Raw genomic sequence first — 25,042 nt, forward strand, 5'->3', positions numbered from 1 at the left:
ATTTCTCCGAGATTTATTAAATGTCAGTTGTTACTGTGCCGGATGGAAGAAAGGTTGGAATCGGACAAATTGTGGGCCTTACTGCTAAATGAAGCTCCATGACACAATTCCTCGATCTTATGATGCGATTCCAACGCAGCGTCTGAAGCGAGACAAGTCGTGCAGCAGCAGTATCCATGCACCTGTCCAGTGGCACTCTTTTAATATAACTGCATAATATTCGCGCAAACGAAGTTGACAGTCGGCGCGGTGGCTAACTATAAATGGGAAATGCCTTTACGGTCACTCCCATCAGCCACCGCGCCGAGTGTCAACTTTGTTTGCGCGTAATCTACAGCCTGTTCCAAAGATGTGACCAAATTATAAGTTGGTGGCACGAAGCGTGGCTTCACGTCTTAAACAGGTAATGAATAAGGTACTTTGTCCCACTCAATCATGTGGCGTTTCGAATCGAACCATCTTCACCGCCGCTTCTATATATGCTGTCTTACTCACCGCTGACGCTCGAACCCCGGCTGCAATTCTTTCCCTAGATTTCGCCGGTGCCTTCGATAGGGTCTCCCATCCATACCTGCTGTCTGTTATGTCGCGGATGGGTTTCGGGGAGCGCTTCATAAGAGTCATCCGGCACTTCTTGGATGGAGCAAATTCCACAATCGTTGTGAATGGCTGCAGATCTCGACCAATTCCCATCAGACGATCAGTTCGACAAGGGTGTCCCTTGTCAATGTATTTGTTCGCCTTGGCGCTGGACCCCATGCTGCGTGACATCGGACGGATGGTCGATGGTGTCGCTCTCCCAGGCGTCACCTTCCGCAGTGCGGCATACGCGGATGGTGTCGGTGTGTTTGTAGCAAACGCCAGGGACATCGATTCAGTTCGCCGAGTACTCAACGTTTATGAACGAGCATCCGGTGCCATGTTAAATGACAACAAAACGGTGCTAATCCCGCTAGGACCACGATCATTGACCATCGAACACCCATGGTACCGGATTGTGGGGGAACAACGTATCTTGGGCCTTGAGGTGACTACCTGTCCGCAGCGCATGTTAACACTCACGTGAAGGCGAATTCTCACGCGCATCAGAGGACTTTGCGTGAGTCACGCTGATCGACGACTAGACCTCCATCAACGAATCCAACTGATTAATACTTACATCCTCTCACGGGCATGGTATGTAGCACAACTCCTTACGCTACCGAAACAAACCGGCAGAGCCATCTAACAAACAGTATATTGGCTATTGTGGCGGCATGCACTATTCAAAGTTGATGCGCAGACTTGTACACTGCCAAAGGTCGATGGTGGCCTTGGACTCATTGACTTTCCCCGCAAATGTGCGGCCCTCCTGATTCACCGTATCACCACTTTGCGTGAGATTGACCCAGGTGGGACAACAGCAGTGCTTTTCGACCGTTATCGCCCACAATCGGCGCGTACACCAGTATGTTTGACACATATTCCGTTTCGGATGACGACAGTCAAGGACTATTACCTCAATCAAAGTTACGTCCTAAGAGTGGCCACTGACAAGGCACCCACGTTGAAGCGCCTTTACCAGGCACTTCGAGGCCAGCCCACACCACATAAGTTGGAGGACAGACGACCGTCGGTCATCTGGCACCAAGCTTGGGCAAATATCAACCACCCAGCCCTCTCCACAGAAGTTTCAGCGCTATGGTATCGCGTCGTAAACAATTTAATACCCACTAATCATCGCCTGGCGGCCATCCGCCTACGGCCCTCGGCTGCTTGCGGCCGATGTGATGACGTAGACACCAGAGAGCATCGTCTCTTATGACCTCACGTCACAGAAGTGTGGGACCTTGCACGTGTGCTATTAGCGCTGATCGGTGGGACTACACCGGACAGTGTGTCAATCGACTGGTTCCTTACCCCTGATATTCAGACCAATCCCCGAACACGACGTAACGCAATGGTGTGGCTCTTGGGCCACACCATTTTCACGATCTATGACCTTTGCCTCACTGATGTTGTCTCTTTCATGGACTACCTTTGGAGCCAGCATCGCCTGGCGAAATCTGACCGGAAATATACCATTCCTTTTGCAAGATTTCTTAAAGTTGCAATGGTTCATGGTTATCAAAAGGTGTTCCGGGCTGACTAAGGCCCCTCGTACAAGAATTGCCTGAGTGTACCCCTGGATCTTTGTCACTCGGGCTTTCAAACAACCCTTGACTTGCCTATACCCCAGATTTGACACTGGCCTTCTGGGCATCACTAGAGTAGACTGTTCTATGATACTTGGAAATTGTGTGAACCTTGTATGAAAAAAAATTATTGAAAAGTTGGAAAACACGTAATCTATCTTAGAGGATTATTACTTCGTTAATTCTATGGGGGATGGGATTATCTCGCCAGTGTGTTTTCATTTGAGTGTGCTGCCGTCCCTGTTTTTATTTTGCCTTCATTTCTGTCTTTATTTATTTCTTTCTTTTTAGTTTCTAAAATCTTCACTTGCTTCACACCTGCAGAGGGAGGTGTGTTTCTGAGCAGTGTGTCGTCGCCCCCTGAGGCATATCAGAGTATGCCTCCGTTTTTATTTTAGTTTATGGCAATAAGTCTTGCTACTAACAGCACCCTGCTTTACGTGCTGCGTCGACACTAGAGGATGGCGGCATTCTTGGAGAGGAAAAGGCAGGGCTATAGGGGAGGTAGGAGGCCCAAAAATAAAAGTTAAAAAAAGCGGCGCGCGGCTCATTTCTCGCCAGTTACGTCTCAGTGCCGCTGGACAGACGACGTGCTTTCTGTCGCCACAGGCACCGCATTGGATTCGCACCTTCAGACAGCGGTCTGATAACGTTACTAACACACCGTTGGGTGGATACGGGTAACAGTTCGGCATGCTCAGCTTGCTTTCGTTTCAAACTGCTACGTGAGTCCTTATAGCCTCTGATGACGTCTCCAACATTAGGAGGCAAAATAGGCAGAGAATAGGGTCCTATTTCCCTCTGGAGAGACCTTCCTGTGTAGCACCAGCGATTAACAGAAGGAACGCATTTGCAGGTTATTACACTCAAGAGGGAGGCTCTGGGCCTACTAGTTGCTGACAATTGCACCTTTGGAGAGCTTCAGGCTTCTGCGCTAGGAAAAGACGTCTTTTCGTACAGCCAGCGCATCCTCGAGAAACGTAGTGGATGCATTACTTTCCTGCAGGTGTTCAGCCACACCCATCAGAACTGTGCAAGATACACACCACGAGTCGTCAGCCTGGCACCAGAGCAAAGACCTTCAGGGAATGTGACACCGCGAGGAGGCCTGCAGGCACGAGAGTCCACAAAGAGCCGCCACAAATACAATACTTTATTGACTTTTGGGGTAGTCCAAAAGAAAGTCGGCACCTTCGAATGAGGAATGAATAAAGGACAACTGCCCTGAAAGGATCGCCCATTGGCTGGCAATGATAAATCGCCAGCCAATGATAAAATGACATGACAAGACCCTCAGGAAATATAACACACAATGGAAAAATGATGCTTTCCCCCTTCAGTCACAAATGGCAAGTAAAGGAAATGTTTTATATGTGTAATTTCCTAAGCATAATTGAATTGTGGTGTTTGGTTTATGTTTCATCTTCCCTGTGTGAGACAGCAGCCAAGCAACATCGATCTATAGCAACCTGTAGCCAACCCCCAGGAAGCGAGTCTGTGATTGCGAGAAGATGAGCGTCGGTCGACTGCATTTTCGGCGGAAATTGGTACGATAGTGAAAAGTTCGAACGATCTGAAGAAAATATATCGGTTTGTTTTAATACACTCTTGACCTTATATGAAGTAATATTTTATAGCTCCAATTTATACCTGATTATACAGGTGTGTTAACGCCAATATAGTTACCGTACGATCAGTGAAAAAAAGTCTCTATTTTCTGATTTACTCGAAGCGAGTGGCATGAGGAGAAAATGTTTGCTTGAAACAGATTAACTGGACGTGTGTCATTGGAAGTGAAGTGGTAAAAACGTTTTTGTGTTCGAAAGAACAAGATTTTATAACGTGACAATTTTGCGTCGGCCATGTATCAAAGGTAAGAACTTCTGCTTTCGACAAAACCTTTAACCTGGTCTCTGAATAATCTGTGTTAATAACGACGGGTTTTTACAATTTATCTGCAAAAGTATTTGCTTGTTAAAAATATAAAGTGCTGTAGTAGTATTCAACAGCGAAAACAACGCTGCATTTAAAAATAAAAACATAGGAAACGCAGTCAACAGTAATTCAGGACAGATATTTCCATGGATTGTGAGAACTGTAGTCTTACAGTACCACCACTGAGCACAAGAATAATACATGCACTGAGGTGACAAAGATCATGGGATGGCGATATGCACATTACCAGTGGCTGCGTTCACAAGGTATAAAAGGACCGTGTACTGGCGGAACTGTACTCAAGGTGACTCACGAGACAAGGCTTCCGACCACAGTCGCACGAGGGAAACTGACAGACGTCGAACGCGGAATGGTATTTGGAGCTAGACAAAGGGGACATTCCATTTCGGAAGTCGTCATGGAATTCAATATTACGAAATAAACGTTGTCAAGAGTGTGCTGAGAATACCAGATTTCAGACATTATCTCTCACCACGGACAACTCAGAGGCTGATGGTCTGTACTTAAATACCGAGAGCAGCAGCTTTTACGCAGAGTTGACAGTGCTGAAAGACAAGCAACACTACGTGAAATACTCGCAGAAGTCAACGTGGGACGAACCACGAACATATCCGGTAGGAGAGTGCTGCGAAATTTGGCGTTGATGGGCTGCGGCAGCAGACTACGGAACCGCGTGCCTTGCTAGCAGCACCTCGCCCGCAGCGCCTAACAGGGCTCGTGACCGTACGTGTTCGACCGTAGGCGATTGGAAAACCGTGGTCTGGGCAGATACGCCCCGATTTCAGTTGTTAAGAGCTGACGGTAGGGTTCGAGTGGGGCAGACCTCAAGAAGCCATGAGCCCAAGTTATCAACAAGGCAGCGTGGCTCCATAATGGTGTGGGCTATGATTACATGGAATGGACTGGGTCGTCTGGTCCAACTGAACCGATCATTGACTGGAAATGGCTCTGTTCTGCCACTTCCATTTGCAGCCATTCACAGACTTCGAGTTTACAAACAGCGATGGAATTTTTATGAATGACGATGCGCCATGTCACTGGGCCACAATTGTTCGCAATTGATTTGAAGAACATTCTGTATAATTTCAGCAAATAATCTGGCGCCCAGATAGCCCGACATGAATCGAACATTTATGGGACATAATCGAGAGTTCGTGCACAAACTCCTGCACTGACAACACTTTTGCAATTAAGTACGGCTATAGGAACAGAAATATTGGGACACGTGAGGCAATACTGATCTTGCGACTTATCTTAGAAGAAAGATTAAGGAAAGGCAAACGTACGTTTCTAGCATCTGTAGACTTAGAGAAAGCTTTTGACAATGTTGACTGGAATGCTCTGTTTCAAATTCTAAAGGCGGCAAGGGTAAAATACAGAGAGCAAAAGGCCATTTACAATTTGTACAGAAACCAGATGGCAGTTATGAGAGTCGAGGGGCATGAAAGGGAAGCAGGGGTTGGGAAGGGAGTGAGACAGGGTTGTAGCCTCTCCCCAATGTTATTCAATCTGTATATTGAGCAAGCAGTGCAGGAAACAAAAGAAAAATTCGGAGTAAGTATTAAAGTCCATGGAGAAGAAATAAAAACTTTGAGGTTCGCCGATGGCATTGTAATTCTGTCAGAGACAGCAAAGGACTTGGAAGAGCAGTTGACCGGAATGGACAATGTCTTGAAAGGAGGGTATAAGATGAACATCAACAAAAGCAAAACGAGGATAATGGAATGTGGTCGAATTAAGTCGGGTGATGCTGAGGGAATTAGATTAGGAAATGAGACACTTAAAGTAATAAAGCAGTTTTGCTATTTGGGGAGCAAAATAACTGATGATGGTCGAAGTAGAGAGGATTAAAATTTAGACTGGCAATGGCGAGGAAAGCGTTTCTGAAGATGAGAAATTTGTTAACATCGAGTATAGATTCAAGTGTCAGGAACTCGTTTCTGAAAGTATTCGTATGGAGTGTAGCCATGTATGGAAGTGAAACATGGACGATAAATAGTTTGGACAGGAAGAGAATAGAAGCTTTCGAAATGTGGTGCTACAGAAGAATGCTGAAGATTAGATGGGCAGATCACATAACTAATGAGGAGGTATTGAATAGAATTGGGGAGAAGAGGAGTTTGTGGCACAACTTGACGAGAAGAAGGGACCGGTTGGTTGGACATGTTCTGAGGCATCAAGGGATCACAAATTTAGCATTGGAGGGCAGCGTGGAGGCTAAAAATCATAGAGGGAGACCAAGAGATGATTACACTAAGCAGATTCAGAAGGATGTAGGTTGCAGTAGGTACTGGGAGATGAAGAAACTTGCACAGGATAGAGTAGCATGGAGAGCTGCATCAAACCAGTCTCAGGACTGAAGACCACAATAACAACAACATAGGAGCAGCATGGCTCAGTATTTCTTCCAACGACCTGGTGACTCCCTGCCGAGTCGAGCTGCTGTGCTACGCTGGGCAAAAGGAGGTCCGTCACGATACAAGGAGGCATTCCTTCACTTTTGGCACTTCACTGTAGTGTGCTGATTACCAATCAATCATATCTATGTTGTGTTTCTTTCCAGTCTGATACACTTTTCGTCAAGAATTCAACTTTGTTTCCGTTCCTGATGATTGTCTTCTTACACTGACGGTGATGCTGGTTTTTTACTCGAATTATAGCACAGGTCGGATTATGCACCATGCTGCCAGTGAGTTATTTTGATTAGCACCGCTATTCTGTTCTATTCCGATTACTATGGTGCCACTTCTGAATACCGCTCCATCCTATAATTTCTCTCCATGTCACCCAGTGTTAATATGAATTTCTTTCGTATACCACTTTTGATTCCAAGATGACATTCTAATTTATACCTCAAGCTCCATGTATATGTCAGACTACTGGTTAGGGTTCGGTTGAAACGCCTATCTGAATGCCAAGTGGTCGCGGACGGCGGATAAGGCTCTTCATCCGCTTCACTCACGCAAAAGGACCGAAGCGTTCTCCTGCCGCCGGCCGTTGTGGCCGTGTGGTTCTAGGAGCTTCAGTCTGGAACCTCGTGACCGCTACGGTCGCAGGTTCGAATCCTGCCTCGGGCATGGATGTGTGTGATGTCCTTAGGTTAGTTAGGTTTAAGTAGTTCTAAGTTCTAGGGGACTGATGACCACAGCTGTTAAGTCCCATAGTGCTCAGAGCCATTTGAACCATTTTTGAACGTTCTCCTGCCAACTGCTGTCTGCTATCCTTTGGTTGGTTGGTTGATTTGAGGGAGGGGGCCAAACAGCAAGTTTATCGGTCCTATCGGATTAGGGAAGGAAGTCGGCCGTGCCCTTTCAGAGCAACCATCCCGGCATTTGACTAAAGCGATTTAAGGAAATCACGGAAAACGTAAATCAGGATGGCCAGACGCGGGTTTGAAAAGTCGTGCTCCCGAATGCAAGTCCAATGTGCTAACCACTGTGCCACCTCGCTCAGTCTGCTATCCGTCACGTATAAACCACCCACCCAGGTACGTCTGAGACAGCAGCCCATGACACATGTCCATCCCACATCGCCTGCTAATTCTCCGCCACAGCTGGTACAAGACGTAGGTGAACATCAAACCGCCAAGGCAGCTCATCAGAGAAGCCACAGCGTCATTCACTCCCAATCACTGTGCGATGACAGCCCAGTCAATGTGACTGAAGATCCAAGACCCTTTATGTATTTTTTTATTCACTTCCTCATTTTAATAAACTGATGTTTGAAATTACTATCTCTGTTTACCTCTTCGTTATTCAGACATATTATCAACATCCAGGACCAGAAAGTATTATTTCAGTGAAGAGGTGACGTTCGGTTTGATTAATGATGATTAAATTTGGTCCGTAAGAAAAATTTTAGTTTGTTATTCAATGTAACTCGGTTCAGTTTCAATTTACGACACTTTTGCCGACCAAATGCATGATAGAGCAGTAATAGTATGAGTATATTCATACTACATTCTTAGAGCGAGTTCGGCATTGGAAAGGCATCTTCATCAGTCCTATTGTGGGTAGGTGAGGCATGGGAGAAATGGGATTTCCACGAAATCGAACTTGTTTTCAGACTACCAAAATTCCGTTAGTCGTTTCTTTTAAAAGTCCCGTTTCGTTTTGCCAACTGAAGCGACAGCTTGCCACTGGCAGTTTGCAGCTATGGGCGTAAGATTTGAAAGATCAACGTTCCCTTTATTCATGCCAGCTGCCCGGTGAGAAATTCAGTCAAATAAGAGCATCAAAGAAACTACATCTTAAAATCGTCTTATAATATATTATATGGACCCAGACCACAATTTTCAACAGGAGCCTCTTATTATTTAAATTTTTGTTGTGCGGATCCTTGGCTGCTGACCGTATGGCTCGCGTGTAAGTGTGGCTCCGCTCCTGTCGTCTTTTTTGCGCAGAGTTTTCTGCTGCGAGTACAGCGTTCTCAGGCGTTCAGTAATTTGCGATCTTGACGTTAGTATGGACGTGGAGTTGGGCCCTAGGTATGCACCTGCGCATCGGCCCTGCAGCACCCTGAGCTGCTCGTAGCGCAGACCTTAATACAACTGAACATTTCTGGAGAACGCTTGGAAGACTAGTCGGAAAACATGAAATAAGAAGTAAGGCTGCTCTGAAACAATGTCTACAACAAGAATGGCAAAATATTACTTCAGTGATTGCGAAAAGACTGCTTCATTCCATAGCCAAATAGCTTAACAGATGTGATACGTAGAACAGATATGACTACAAAGTATTAACATTGTCACTAGAATTGTGTACATCTTACTTTTAGTTACATTTATGAATACTTTCATCCCCACTGAGTGAAGCCCGCTGGTACAGAACATTTATTTACACTACTGGCCATGCCATTAAAATTGCTATACCAAGAAGAAATGCAGATTATAAAACGAATATTCATTGGAAAAATGTATTATACTAGAATTGACATGTGATTACAATTTCACGCAATTTTGGTGCATAGATCCTGAGAAATCAGTACCCAGAACAACCACCCCTTGCCGTAATAACGGCCTTGCTACGCTTGGGTATTGAGTCAAACAGAGCTTGGATGGCGTGTACAGGTACAACTGCCCAAGCAGTTTCAACACGATACCACAGTTCATCAAGAGTAGTGACTGGCGTATTGTGACGAGCCAGTTGCTCGGCCACCATTGACCAGACGTTTTCAATTGGTGAGAGATCTGGAGAATGTGCTGGCCAGGGCAGCAGTCGAACATTTTCTGTATCAGAAAGGCCAGTACAGGATCTGCATTATCCTGCTGAAATGTAGGGTTTCGCAGGGATAAGATGAAGGGTAGAGCCACGGGTCGTAGTACATCTGAAATGTAGCGTCCACTGTTCAAAGTGCCATCAATGTGAACAAGAGGTGACCGAGACGTGAAACCAATGGCACCCCATAACATCACGTCGGGTGATATGCCAGTATGGCGATGACGAATACACACTTCTAATGTACGTTCACCGCGATGTCGCCAAACACGGATGCGACCATCATGATGTTGTAAAAAGAACCTGGGTTCATGCGAAAAACTGACGTTTTGCCATTCGTGCACCTAGGTTCGTCGCTGAGTACACCATCGCAGGCGCTCCTGTCTGTGATGCAGCGTCAAGGGTAACCGCAGCCATGGTCTCCGAGCTGATAGTCCATGCTGCTGCAAACGTCGTTGAACTGTTCGCGCAGATGGTTGTTGTCTTTCAAACGTCCCCATCTGTTGACTCAGGGATCGAGACGTGGCTGCACGATCCGTTACAGCCATGCGGATAACATGACTATCATCTCGACTGCTAGTGATACGAGGCCGTTGGGATCCAGCACGGCGTTCCCTATTACCCTCCTGAACCCACCGATTCCATATTCTGCTAACAGTCATTGGATCTCGACCAATGCGAGCAGCAATGTCGCGATACGATAAACCGCAATCGCGATAGGCTACAATCCGACCTTTATAAAAGTCGTAAACGTGATGGTACGTATTTCTCCTCCTTACACGAGGCATCACAAAAACGTTTCACCAGGCAACGCCGGTCAACTGCTGTTTGTGTATGAGAAATCGGTTGGAAACTTTCCTCATGTCAGGAAGTTGTAGGTGTCGCCACCGGTGCCAACCTTCTGTGAATGCTCTGAAAAGCTAATCATTTGCATATCACAGCATCTTCTTCCCGTCGGTTAAATTACGCGTCTGTAGCTCGTCATCTTCGTGATGTAGCAATTTTAATGGCCAGTAGTGTACTTTTTGCAGTGGGCTAATTTAGTTAATCCTCTTATACGTACAGATTAGGAAGGGAATCCTGTACTGTTGGTTTGCCAAATAACATCCCTGCGTGATGTTTAGTTGTATAGATACATGCTTTTTTTTCCACGACCGTCAGTATGTGTGGAGTCGAGGTGACTACGAGAAAACCGAATGGGGGCGACTGGATCGGTTCAGAAACATTTTACTCTGTTAAACTTCATTTTAGTGAACATAAATATTTTGCAACTTTTGGGGATGATCATGTTTAATAAAACACTAAGCAAATCTGTCTCTCACTGCAAGCACAGATCCTCCCCTCCCTCCCCCCCCCCCCTCTGCATTCATTGTTCGTTACAGAACAGAAGACAGAATCTGAGGGGTTCTTTAGGTCTTGAACTGCGCCGCAAGACATCAGGGAAGTCAGGGTTAGATGCGTCCCTAAGGAACAGTGAATATACAGGGTGGTCCATTGATAGTCAGCGGGCTAAATATCTCACGAAATAAGCATCAAACGAAAAAACTACAATGAACGAAACTTGTCTAGCTTGAAGAGGGAAACCAGATGGCGCTATGGTTAGGCTGCTAGATGGCGCTGCCATATATCAAACGGATATCAACTGCGTTTTTTAAAATAGGAACCCCCATTTTTTATTACATATTCGTGTAGCACGTAAAGAAATAAGAATGTTTTAGTTGGACCACTTTTTTCGATTTGTGATAGATGGCGCTGTAATAGTCACACGTGTAAGTACGTGGTATCACGTAACATTCCGTCAGTGCAGACGGTATTTGCTTCGTGATACATTACCCGTGTTAAAATGGACCGTTTACCAATTGCGGAAAAGATCGATATCGTGTTGATGTACGGCTATTGTGATCAAAATGCCCAACGGGCGTGTGCTATGTATGCTGCTCGGTATCCTGGACGACATCATCCTAGTGTCCGGACAGTTCGCCGGACAGTTACGTTATTTAAGGAAACAGGAAGTGTTCAGACACATGTGAACGTCAACCACGACCTGCAGCAAAGGAATCTCAAAAACGTCGGTGTTGAGAAAGCTACATCAACATCGATTGCATCCGTACCATATTTCTATGCACCAGGAATTTGCATGGCGACGACTTTGAACGTCGTGTACAGTTCTGCCACTAGGCATAAGAGAAATTACGGGACGATGACAGATTTTTCGCACGCGTTCTATTTAGCGACGAAGCATTCACGAACAGCGGTATCGTAAACCGGCATAATATGCACTATTGGGCAACGGAAAATCCACAATGTCTGCGAAAAGTGGAACATCAACGACCTTGGCGGGTTATTGTATGGTGTGGCATTATGGGAGGAAGGATAATTGGCCCCCATTTTATCGACGGCAATCTAAATGGTGCAATGTAAGCTGATTTTCTACGTAATGTTCTACCGATGGTACTACAAGATGTTTCACTTCATGACAGAATGACGATGTACTTCCAACATGGTGGATGTCCGGCACATAGCTCGTGTGCGGTTGAGGCGGTACTGAATAGCATATTTCACGACAGGTGGATTGATCGTCAAAGCACCATACCATGGCCCGCACGTTCACCGGATCTGACATCCCCGGATTTCTTTCTGTGGGGAAAGTTGAAGGATATTTGCTACCGTGATCCACCGACCACGCCTGACAACATGCGTCAGCGCATTGTCAATGTATGTTAGAACATTACGGAAGGCGAAATACTCGCTGTTGAGAGGAATGTCGTTACACGTATTGCCAAATGCATTGAGGTTGACGGACATCATTTTGAGCATTTATTGTTTTAATGTGGTATTTTCAAGTAATCACGCTGTAACAGCATGTGTTCTCATAAATGATAGGTTCACAAAGGTACATGTATCACACTGGAACAACCGAAATAAAATGTTCAAACGTACCTACGTTCTGTATTTTAATTTAAAAAACCTACCTGTTCGTCTAAAATTGTGAGCCATATGTTTGTGTTTATTACAGCGCCATCTATCGCAAAGCGAAAAAAGTGGTCCAAGTAAAACATTCATATTTCCTTACGTACTACACGAATATGTAATAAAAAATGGGGCTTCCTGTTTAAAAAACGCAGTTCATATCCGTTTGACCTACGGCAGCGCCATCTAGCGGGCCGACCATAGCGCCATCTGGTTTTCCCCTTCAAGCTAGACGAGTTTCGTTCTTTGTAGTTTCTTCGTTTGACGCTTATTTCGTGAGATATTTGGCCCGGTCACGATCAATGGACCACCCTGTATATATGTTTCAATAAAGACCGCCGGCAGAAGAGAAGAAGAACAAATCGAATATGGGCATGCAGTCGAAAAGAAAAGATAGGGGGCAGAAAGAAGAAGACGATGTCCCGTTAATTAAGGTGCTTAATGCAAGTATACGGCAGAGGGAATGACGCAGGACGAAGACAAGATGCTTTTACTGTCTCTGTTGAGCCCACTTCAAAGTTTTAGCAAACAAAAGAAAATAGCCACTAATATACACCTCTCCACGTTAGAGTCACACTCAAACCACTTAACAACTCACTTTCAGGACAATGGTCAGTTGAAGTACGTGGAAATTATCGTTCCTCAGTCTCTTCACGATATGTTGAATCGCAAGAACTTCGTAACTCGGACAAGGCATATTGCTATCCGGGGTGCAGAAGTTTTCCTCAAAACCTCCTTGAAGACTAAAATAACGCAGCTACCTCTCCTGCTGCAGTGAGTGTCACGAATAGATGTGATTCATTAGATGTGGAGAATTATTTTAAGAAATAAGATGCGTAAAGAATTTGGGAAACTCTCCTTCTTCTTGTCTCAAATACTTATAGTTCATCTCGGCAGAACTCCAATAACTCGTCAAACGAACGTACTGACATTCACACGAAACTGAAAAATGTATCACAGCGTCGGACCTCCTTTTGACGGGCGTAGCAATGCCACTGGACGTGGCATGGACTCAGGAACTCGTTGGGAGTCCCCTGCGGAAATACTGAGTATTGCTGCCTCTATAGCCGTCCATAATTGAAAAAATATTGGCTGTGCAAAGATTTTGTGCACGAACTGATCTCTCGATTATGTCCTATAAAAGTTCGATGGGATTCATATCGGGCGATCTGTGTGGTTAAATCATTCGCTCGAATTGTCCAGAATGTGTTTCACACCGATCGCGAAAAATTGTTGGCCTGTAACATGGCGCAATGTCATCCACAAAAATTCCGTCGTTGAACGGCTGCAAATGGTCTCCATTTACAGTCAATCAGCAGCTCAGTTGGTCTAGAGGACCGTGTCGATTGCATGCGAACATAAACAACAGAATTACCAGCCAGCATCAGGTTTCACACTATCTTGTTGACAATTTGGGTCTAGGGCTTCGTGGGACCTGCGCTATACTCGAACCCTAGCATCAGCTCTGAACAACTGAGATCTGGACTCACCCGACCAGGTCACAGTTTTGCAGTAGTCTAGGGTCCAAGCGATATGGTCACGAGCCCACGAGAGACGCTGCAGGCGATGTCGTGCTACTAGCAAAGGCATTCACGTCGGTCGTCTAATGCCCTAGTGAGTCCATCAACGCCAAATATCGCCAAAATGTTGTAACGGATACGTTCGTCGCATGTCCCACATTGATTTCTGCGGTTATTTCACGTAATGTTGCTTGTCTGCTTTCGGTCGTTAAGTAATGACCATTGTGTTATCTGTCGTGAAAGGCAATGCCTGAAATTTGGTACTTTCGGGACACTCTTGACACCGGGGGTCTGGAAATACGTAATTCCCAAACGACTTACGAAATGGAATGCCCTATTCGTCTAGCTCCAACTACGGTTCAGCGTTCAAAGTCTGTTAATTCACATCGTGCCGCCATAATACTGTCGGAAACCTTTCCACGTGAATCACCTGAGTAAAAATGACAGCTCCGCCAATGCACTGTCCAATTTATACGTTATGTACGCGACACTACCACCGTCTGTATATGTACATGTCGCTATGTCATGGCTTTTGTCACTTCAGTGTATTTGGACGTCGGACACAAGGCACTGTTACTAACTCCGCTATGTCCATTTGGATACTGAGCAGAGACGGAGAAGATTCCTGTGGCGCCTCTGCTGCTGTCTCATACCCCCAGACCGGAGTGCTGCCAGCGGATGTGTGGTGTCCCAGTGCTGCAGGGCCCTCAATAGGGAAACAGAAGAGCGAGCAGCCGAGGCCCCACTCTCTCTACCAACTAAGTGAGCCCCAACGAGCGTATACACCTATTTCACAAAGTTATAACCTCTTCCGCAGCGTGCCTTTTTTTATCAGTGTCAACACAGTCTACAGACAAGGCAGACAGTGTTTTTTCCACTAAATGAGATAATATCTCAAAAAAATGGCTCTGAGCACTATGAGACTTAACATCTATGGTCATCAGTCCCCTTGAACTACTTAAACCTAACCAACCTAAGGATATCACACAACACCCAGTCATCATGAGGCAGAGAAAATCCCTGACCCCGCCGGGAATCGAACCCGGTAACCCATGCACGGGAAGCGAGAACGCTACCGCACGACCACGAGCTGCGGGCGAGATAATATCTCTTTTTATTTAAAAATTACTTACATTCTCTCACAGTGGGGAAGTGGACTGGTAGCTACTGTGGTGCCGCTCTTCAGACACTAATTTATTTTAAAAACTTGGCAAATTAAAATAATGACGATTATGTTAATGAAAAGATGACGGTGACGTGTGATCTCTTTTGGAAATAATTACGAATATGAGGTAAGACTGAATGTGAGTTGTGATGTGGACGGTATTGGGACTGCTGAGTGTATTAGGGACTATGTTCAGTGGAGAGCGAATGGTGTGCGTCTGTGGGAACGAATTCATAGTTGTCGTGCACATGCTAGGATTGGAGTGGTATGCCAGCTGGGTGAGGAAAATGTTAGGATGAAATGGGAAGGGTGCATTTAATGTGGAAGGAGTGATGGATCTTGAGCCGTGCGTGGCTCGTGTTACCGCCATCATGTACTTTACACCCTGTTTTTTAACATACTTCCATCTCACTACGTTAATTTAAATTACTACTGCCACTAAGTTGCTGCTTTCCTTGATCGTGAGTGGCGCTAGCAGCACGTATTGATATATCCCCTCTCTTATTATCTTTGCTCGACTGCTATTACTTTCCGGTCTTGTCTGTGGTAGTTAGTTGGGCGTCGGAGTTCGGGTAGGCAGTTCGTCGGCAGTTTGGGTTGCGAGTTCCTGCTAGTTGGTTGGAACGTGTCTAGAGCGCAGTCCGGACCTACCAGTCGGGGAGCTGCAATGCAGCACTGGTGCAGTTGGGTTGGAGCAACAGTGAAGTCTGCGTCGACATGGCTCGCCCAATCATTGCCGGCACGCATCGCTTGAGCTGGTGGATTGTCGGTCGGTCGTCCTACAGGGCGACGTGTTTTGGCTCGCTGATCGTGCATGAGTCGGCTGTGTGTGTGTGTGTGTGTGTGTGTGTGTGTGTGTGTGTGTGTGTGTGTGCACCGATTCCCGAATGGTCATCGTGCATGCTTAGTTACTGTTGTGTATTGTTCAGCTCTTCAAAAATGGTTCAAATGACTCTGAGCACTATGGGACTTAACATCTGTGGTCAACAGTCCCCTAGAACTTAGAACTACTTAAACCTAACTAACCTAAGGACATCACACACATCCACGCCCGAGGCAGGATTCGAACCTGCGACCGTAGCGGTCACGCGGTTCCAAACTGAAGCGCCTAGAACCACACGGCCACACTGGCCGGCGTTCAGTTCTTCGTGCAAGTGTTTGTCAGGTTGTGGTGTAGTTAGCGTTATGTCTACTGACGACGATTTTAGATGTTATCGGCATTCTGAGAGGAGTCGGTCGGTTGTTGCGGACGAGGGAAGTTCTCCGCGTGATGCAGTCGGCTGGGGCTGCTGGCAGCCCGTGCGTAGTGTCGGAGCGTGTGTGGAGCTGTCCGATCGCTACGAGCTTCGTGGTTTGCCGATTCAGGACGTCAGAGTTGAGTAGTTGTTTCAATTACCCAAGCCACGTGTATTCATGTTTTAGTAGATCACCTCGGTGGTTTGCTGTTGGGGAGGTTTTCCGGTGAGCAACACCGAGTGGTTCTACTGCTGAGGTTTAGCTGCCATGCGTTGCAGTTAACTATTTTGGTCGACTACGATTTGAGTGCACCAGCGGAATTTTCTGTCTTGTGGCCGTTAGTGTTCTGGTTACCTGCGCTGGCCACTAACGTAATTTTAGGCAGCGTCCTTTCCTCGCCTGTTGTCGCTGTCCAACATGGTGTGTAAATTTGACAGGTAATACGTGCTCCAAGGTGGATTATCACGTTTGTAACATTTCCAGTTGGGGTTCTCATGTACTGACTGACGGGAAGCAAGTTGTTGTGTCGGTCAGTCCATGGCTGCCCCCTGCTTCGGTTCCGACGGATCAAACATAGTTGGGTACAGCACCTGTCTCACCTGTGTGAATGCGGGCAGACCGACCTCCCTGCAGCCCTTCTGAGTGCCACCAGTGTTTAATTATCTGTTGTCAGCTACTTTAAATTTTAGACTTATGGGTATTGTCTGTTTGTTAAAATTTTACAAGATTAATTTTTAAATTTATCTTTCAAGCTTAAACACTGCGGCCTTCTCAAAAATGGTTCAAATGACTCTGAGCACTATGGGACTTAACATCTGTGGTCATCAGTACCCTAGAGCTTAGAACTACTTAAACCTAACTAACCTATGGACATCACACACATCCACGCCCGAGACAGGATTCGAACCTGCGACCGTAGTAGTCGCGCTGCGGCCTTCTGCCTTTAAAGATCATGGTAATATATTTTGAAATTTGATTGTCGCCCTCAGCCATTGGTATTGCACCTTGCGTATGCTGTTTCTTTAAATTATTTTACTGCTATCTTAATTGGACTTTTATCTTGTTGATTTTTAAGATTTATTATTGTCAAACATGCTGGCCTTCTGCCTTTAAAGGTCGAAGTTTTGACATTTAATTGTGGCCTTCAGCCATTTGTGTTGCATGGTGTATATGTTGCCTTTTGGGTTTAAAATTATTTTATTGCTATCTTAATTGAATTTGGATTTTTTGAAGATGTATTGTTGGCCTTATGGCTTTAAAGGCCTCCAACAAGAAATCTTAACAAGATAAAAATTCAATTGAGATAGCAATAAAATAATTCAAAAAGCAACATATTCAAAGTGCAATAGAAATGGCTGAGGGCCACAATTAATTTCCAAAACTTTAGAATATCTTAAGTTTTGGAAATTAATTGTGGCCCTCAGCCATTTCTATTGCACTTTGAGTATGTTGCTTTTTGAATTATTTTATTGCTATCTCAATTGGATTTTTATCTTGTTAAGATTTCTTGTTGGAGGCCTTCAGCCATGAAAGAGTTGCTAAATTACAATAAATGAGAGTTAGAAGCAGAAACTGACCTCAACCCTTCGCCCTTTCCACAGTCCTATAACCTGTTCTACCCAGCGGGTTTAGCGGGCGTTTCAGATCTCAGGGAATGTCAGTTCTGATGTAGGGGCTGTTAGGGACTATGTTCGATAGAGAGAGAGAGAGAGAGAGTGGTGTGTGTCTGCAGGAAGGAATTCGTAGTTGTGATGTGGATGCTATGATAGGAGTGGGATGCTAGGTGGGTGACGAAAATGTGGGTTGAAGCCTTAATTTGGTGTGCAATGATTAGTAATCATTATATTTCGAGGGAGTGGTGGATCTCAGGGATGAATTCGGTGTCTGGGACAGCAAAGCGATTGAAATTCCGCAGCAGGGAAACGATATGGAGTGCATGGAGGCGGAGCGAAGCTGGGACCTAATGACAAGAGGCGCATGAGCAGGCCAGGATTCTCAAGGATGGAGGAACTGTAGGGCGTTACAAGAGATGTAATGGAAATAAGCGTTTGGCGTCATTGGCTGGGAGGCTCCGAACGGGGCAGGTCCAGCCGCCTTGGTGAAGGTCTTATTACATTCGACGCCACATTGGGCGACCTGCTCGCCGGATGGGAATGGTATGGTGATGAAGACAACACAACACCCAGTCCCTGAGCGGAGAAAATCCCCGACGTAGCCGGGAATCGAATTGGGCCCGTAGGACGGCAATCCGTCACGCTGACCACTCAGCTATTGGGGCAGACCAAGAAATGTGGGTGAGGTGTAGGTATTCCAAGAGCTGAAGGAGATGGGGGATTTTGCGTCAACGGTTTACAGGATGTAGAAAAGTAAATAAAAAAAGGAAGAAATGCATCGGACTCTACTTAAATTACCGCATGACAGAAAATTGATTCTGCACTGCAGTTGTTGCGTTGTTCCAGGGATGGCCACTTCACCAATAACAAGCGCGGCTCGCTGTTTAGTTTAGAGGAACGCTGCAGCGCGGCGCCAGCGACAGCTACGTACCGGTGTCGGCGCAGTCCGGGTGGTTGCCGAGGAAGCCGCAGAGCGGCACGTCGGCGGGCGGGCCCTCGCGCCCGCCCGGCCAGTGGATGCGCTGCCCCTCGACGGCGGTGTACTGGCGGTCGCGGCCGTAGTAGTGCGCCACCACCACGAAGCGGCCCGTGATGGGGTCCAGGTCGAGCACCGCGTAGTCGGCGTCGCGGTCGCCGTTGTCGTCGATGCGCACGCTGCCCGTGATGCCTGCGCCAGTCACACACACCGCCGCGGCTGCAGTCGCGCTACGGGCTCGCCGGCGCGCTCGAGGCGCAGTGCAAGGCCGGGTGGGGCGGGCCGCTCTGGCTTCACAATACGCCAAGGCACTAGCCGTTTCAGACATGTGGCGGCATAAGTGTTCTCCCAGATCTCGATTTCGTGGAAAAAACGCGTGACAACAGCTGAGGTGCAGGGCAAGAAGGTGTGGAAAATATTGTGTACAACGACAACAGAAAAAGAAAACAGAACAAACGTGCAAACAGGTCTGAAAACTCAAGTACAGAACACACATTAATACTAGTTTCGAAAAGTATTTCAAAACTAAGTAATCACCTTTAAGCTAATTCTTCTGACTACATAGTAGTTATCATGCTGTCAAAAACATAGGAACAAGCCATCCTCAAAAGATACATATTTTCGATTAATGTAGTTCCATGTGAGCAATCAAAACAGCCAGAACATTATGACCACATACCTAATACTCGGTACGTCCAACTCTGACACAGATGACAGCGGCGATGCATCATCACATAGAAGCAATGAGGCACTGGCAGGTCGCTGGAGGGAGGTGCCGCCAAATCTGCACGCCCAACTCACTTAGTTCTCGTAAATTCCAGGAAGGGGGGTAATGAGCTCTAACGCCACATTCAATCACATCCCATATGTGTTCGATTGCGTTCAGATCTGGCGAGTTGGGGGACCAACATATCAACTGGAATTCGCAACTGTTTTCCTCGAAGTACTTCATCGCACTACTGGACTTGTGACATGGCGCATTATCCTGCTGAAATATGCCACTGCCTTCAGGAAATATGACCGATCTGAAGGGGTGTATGTGATCTGGAACCAGTGTACACTACTCTTTGGCCATCATGATGCCTTGCACGAGCTCCACTGGACCCATGGATGCCCTCATGAATGTTCCCAGAGTACAATGGAGACGCCGCCAGCTTCTCTCCGTCCCACAGTGGAGGTGTCAAGGAGCTGTTGCCCTGGAAGACGACGGATCCGTGCCCTCCCATCAGCTTGATGAAGAAGGTATCGGCATTCATTAGACCATGCAATGCTCTCCCACTGCACCAACATCCAGTGCAAATGGTCACATGCCCATTTCAGCTATAGTTGCCGATGCTGTTGTGTTAAAATTAACACATGCATGGGACGTCGGCTGCGGAGGCCCGTCGTTAGTAGTGTTCGGTACACTGTGTGTTCAGACACACTTTTGCTCTGCCCATCATTAAAGTCTGATGTTAGTTCTGCCACAGTTTGCCACCTGTCCTGTTCTACCAGTCTGCCCAGCTTTCGACGTCCGACATCTGTAATGAGGGGTGGCTTCCCAACCCCACGACGACTGGTCGTTGAAGAAACCACAGCATTCTCTGAACACCCGACAAGTCGTGCACTTCCCGAATTCTCGTGTCGAGCCTCTGGGCCACCACAAGCTCTCGGTCAATCTCACACAGATCAAACGCCTTCCACATTCTACAACACTATCGGCACGCTCACTGATACTACATGTGTCGTGCGTGTGTCTGACTAGCAGCCATTCCTCGCCAATTGACGCTGCTATGGCCTGGACGGGTTTACATCGATAGTAGACCGTTGGTCATAATGGTGTGGCTGATCAGTGTATACTTTTCGTGCTTGAAACTGAAAATCAAGAAAAAAATTCGATAATATTTTTACGGAATCTAAAGCCACACAGGTGTCGAAGCACCTTTGAATAAATTAAAACAGAAACCCATTGTGTTTTGCAGAAGGCGGAGCTTAAAAATCGATACTGAAGATACTAGATGAGCAGTTATGGCACTGCATTCAGTAATGGAACGAAGCCTGAAGGAGAATACGGTACCATCAAAGTATTTGTGGACCTCAGGGCGATAGCACACAGCGTAACCACAGAGTACGAGTACCTACGATGAGAGCAATCAAATGTCCAGAACAGAACCGTTTTCGTCAGTGTACGTTCACTTCAAACCTCATGTGAGTGTGCTACAGCGTAAGATTCACCCATAGACAACCTCCTGATTTTGGAGCTAATTACATCTCTAGAACAAACACATCTCCATTACACATCCCGTTAATTTTGTTCTTGTAGTTCATAGGCATCTAAACAATTTGCGTTCGATGTCTGCAATGAACTTCGTATAAGACGCTGAAGAGATAAAAGCAAAGATATTCTACTTGTTTGCGACTACGGTCACAGCTCAGATATCGCTATTTTTTAAGGTATAGGGACAATCACCACTGTTGTTAGGTTTCGCACTGCACTTCATCGTATTACCGTGCATCGGCTCCTAGTACGGTATACAAAACTAACTGTCTTGAGAAGCATCGACTTTCGACCAGTGTCATGCAGCAGATTAGCAATTTATCACACTTTGAAATCTTTTGCGGATGAAATTCTTGCGCTTTTACTTACTTTACAACATCTGTAATCTTTGTTCATCGTTAGGGAAACGAAAACATTAATCGCACTTAAAAAATAATTCACCACGTCATAGAAACTTTGTGTCTACTAGAAAATAAGCAGAGTGGCTTTTAAAACTTAGTAATACGCAGGATATGACTCAGACTGTCACATATAAATCTTATCTGCAAATGAACATTGCTCGAAATGTATGTACTTTCAATAGATTCACTGCCAGCACATACCAGAACTGCTGAATGTGCCTAGCACTTGTCTCATAAATATATGCACGTACAGACACATAAATTAGTCCTCCATTTTTATGGATTTATCATACTTTGTCTCGAAATTAATCAACACACAAAGCACATCTCACTAGTATGATATCTATAATAAAACCATCGTGATCTAATGAAAAGTAAATCTTCCTCCTTTAACAAAATTTCGATTTGCATCTATAGTGGCAAGAAACCATCACCACTGCTCTCAGTAATAAACAAACATGTGTAAAGAGGGAAAAACACATATAATATTATAGTTTCGGTTATAGCGCAAAATGAGAACAACAGCGACCTACCAATGTCACCCAACTATTTCGGTTTGATGTGACCGACATGTGCAGTAAGCTATGTTCACTCCGTAGGTAGTCATACTCTGTCACTGTAACGTTGTATAAGATGATCAAGATAATGGATTTTGAAGATAAAGCACTCCATCCAGTGATCATAGACCGACAAGATCAAACACTGTTTTAACATGTTGCCTACAAGTGACTTCATCCAGTCTCCTTGTTGGGCCAGATCGTTTTCCACCACAACCTTATGTGATGCTACTCGCTTAGGGGATGGAGATATTATGTTTATATTCAACAGTCACGTAAAAGCAAAGAGAAGCAATAAACTATTTTAAAAATATGTATCAAAAGTTATCAGAAAGTACATACTTAAATTTGAATACTAATTTCGTGGAAGTTCCCGAGGCGACATCGTAATAAAGTTCCTCAGGCATTGTAGTATTTTCCCTGTTATTTGAGTCTCAACAACTCTTGTCATTAATAACTTACCAACTAGCACTAAGATGACGATTTCAGTTAAAACTGAGCACGTTGTGAGAAGGATTCCACTTTCACCTGCATTGAGTTGTCTACAAAGTGAAACTGAAGGGAAACAGTCGCCAGGGACTAGTAATCTAACATCAGAGAGTGGTTCTTCGGAATTTGTTACAAGAGTCACAAAAAGTAGTTTCATTTTCGTTAGCCGACTGTTTCTCTTTAGATAGGTGTCTTTAAGTAGGACCCATAGAGGACAGTCAGCCTTAATGTTTAGTCGGACTCCATGCAAACAACACACACTTCTGCAGTCATTATACTCATCAGGCAGGCGACACACACCCGCAGTTTAAGTGGCATGCTGGTGTACGTATCCGTTGAGTGCGGAAGCATTAGAAGAGTAGGGAAAGTAATGGGACGACAAATTATTTAGTTCGGTTTGTTACTCGCAAATCGTGACACCACACTTCTTAATTTGACAATGGTAGCAAGACTGAACCGCCTTTGCTGAGTCTCAAAATCCTGCAAGCTGACACTCAGGCAGCTGTCAAAATAATCTGCTCTCACTGAATTATGACTTGTTAATCTCTCCCCTTCTCTCTCCTCACCACCTTTCTCTCTCTTCACCTGGTTCACCATCCAATCTTTCTTGATAACTGTGAATTGGTACTGCCAATAGCCTTGTCACTGTGGTAACACCAGTTCCCGTCAGATCGCCGAAGTTAAGAGCTGTCAGGCTTGGCTAGCACTTGGATTTATCACCATCCGGGTCTGCCGTATGCTGCTGGCAAGTGGGGTGCACTCTGCCCTTTGTGAGGCCAATTGAACACATGCCCCTCCGTATCTGCATCTGGTGAAACCTAAGGGCTGAGGATGATGCGGTGGCCAGTCGGTACTGCTGGACATTCAAGGCCTGTTTGGACGGTGTTTTTTGCCAATTGCTACTACTGAATTAGCCGGATAATGTCTGCTAGTACTTACTAATCTTTTCTTTATGTGTTATGAATAATGCACTTTTTCAGTACCGCTATTCAAAAGGTGTGATCTAATGGTTTGTGCATCTAATGACCTTAGCATATAATTTGTTTTGAATTTAAGTATGAGTCTCTTCTGAGTACTGTTTATAAAAAACACCATTCCTGCACTAAAAACTGGACACAAATTCATCCTGCCAGTAAGAAAACAAGTCTAAAGCTTTGGTGTACGACACTCGTCACAGAAAATTTTCGTGTTGGTTGTCATTTTCATTCGAAGTTGCCTCAGGGCACAGGATATTTTAGATGCACTAATGTACACTAGGACTGCTGAGGGACTGCATTTTCCTTCTTCACCCATCCGGTCCTTTTCAGGTATCCCTAAAACGATTCTTTGTTTCTTTCACTCCCCTTAGTTTTCAAAGGCATAAATTACAATTTGTTAAATTACGGTTTTAAAGATCTTGAAATATGATCAGCACATTCGTCAGGTTGAAAAATCATCTTTATCTCGTTTACATTTAAGTCCTATGTTGAACCACACTGCCTGGTATCTAAATTTGTCCGATGCCTGAACAGTTAAGCTACGTATATGTATGTGGGATCTTCACTCTCCGCTAAACTTATCTGTGTTCTGCTAATGAACTTCATACGCCTTTCACAGCCTGTTGTGAAATACCTTCTGGCACGCTGTTCAATTCATTTTTCTCTTTGTAACTCTTCAGGCTTTCCCGGCAATCTAATGACATCTCGGGTTGTCGGGTGTTCTGCCGGATATCAGCGTCGTACTTGCACGATATTTCGGTCACGTAGCTCGTGACCTTCATGAGGTGCGACCTGAGACTGCTCCTCGAGTGGACCTGGTCCAGTATTTATGCCTATGGCCTTCCCCCTCCACCAACGGCTGCAGGCGCTTCCTCTGTGGTCTGCGCCCATTCCCTGCGACCTGCTGGAGCGTTGCTGCTCTGTTTTAAGTCCGCTGCGGTTCTAGGTGTTCCCTCTGCGGTCCGCGCCCACCAAACCCGCTCCTGGGGGTTTCATCTACGGTCTGGGGTACCAAGCGTTCCCGCTGCGGTCCGCGCCCGCTCACCACGACCTGTTGGAGCGTTGCCGCTCCGTTTTTCGTCCGCTGCGGCTCAGGCTGTTCCCTCTGCGGTCCGCGCCCACCAGTCCCACTTCTGGGTGTTCCGTCTTCGGTCTGGTGCGCCTGGCAGTCCGTCAGGGGCTCGTTTTCCATCTCCATGTCTCTGGTTCTTCCGTTTGTGTAGTGCTGCAGCTGGCCCCATTGCTCCTTTAACAGTTCCAGAGCCGGATCCCAGGCTCTGCTTAGCTGGTACCCTGTGTCACGGTTCATAAGATCGTCAGCCATTTTAATTTCTATCGATTCTCTTATAACACTGTCCCAAAATCTGGGTGTTTGTGCTATAATCTTAGTATCCTCATACTTCATGGTATGATCTAGTTCTAGACAGTGTTCAGCAATGGCTGACTTAGTCACCTGTCTTAATCTAGTGTGCCTCTGATGTTCTTTGCACCTGATCTCCACAGTTCTTGTCGTCTGGCCAATGTAGGACATGCCA

The 25,042-nt window shown here is 45.8% G+C and overlaps 1 protein-coding gene across 1 annotated transcript in view; it reads right to left on the minus strand.

Annotated features, from left to right (window-relative positions):
- Positions 1-25,042, minus strand: part of LOC124795490 (atrial natriuretic peptide receptor 1-like) — a 693,719-nt gene that overhangs the window by 18,330 nt on the left and 650,347 nt on the right. The window contains exon 9 of the mRNA XM_047259536.1: positions 18,782-19,018. Within this exon, the coding sequence (XP_047115492.1) occupies positions 18,782-19,018 (237 nt within the window). The remainder of the gene's footprint in view (positions 1-18,781; positions 19,019-25,042) is intronic.

This window comes from Schistocerca piceifrons, chromosome 4, assembly GCF_021461385.2.
Source record: "Schistocerca piceifrons isolate TAMUIC-IGC-003096 chromosome 4, iqSchPice1.1, whole genome shotgun sequence".
NCBI lineage: Eukaryota > Metazoa > Arthropoda > Insecta > Orthoptera > Acrididae > Schistocerca > Schistocerca piceifrons.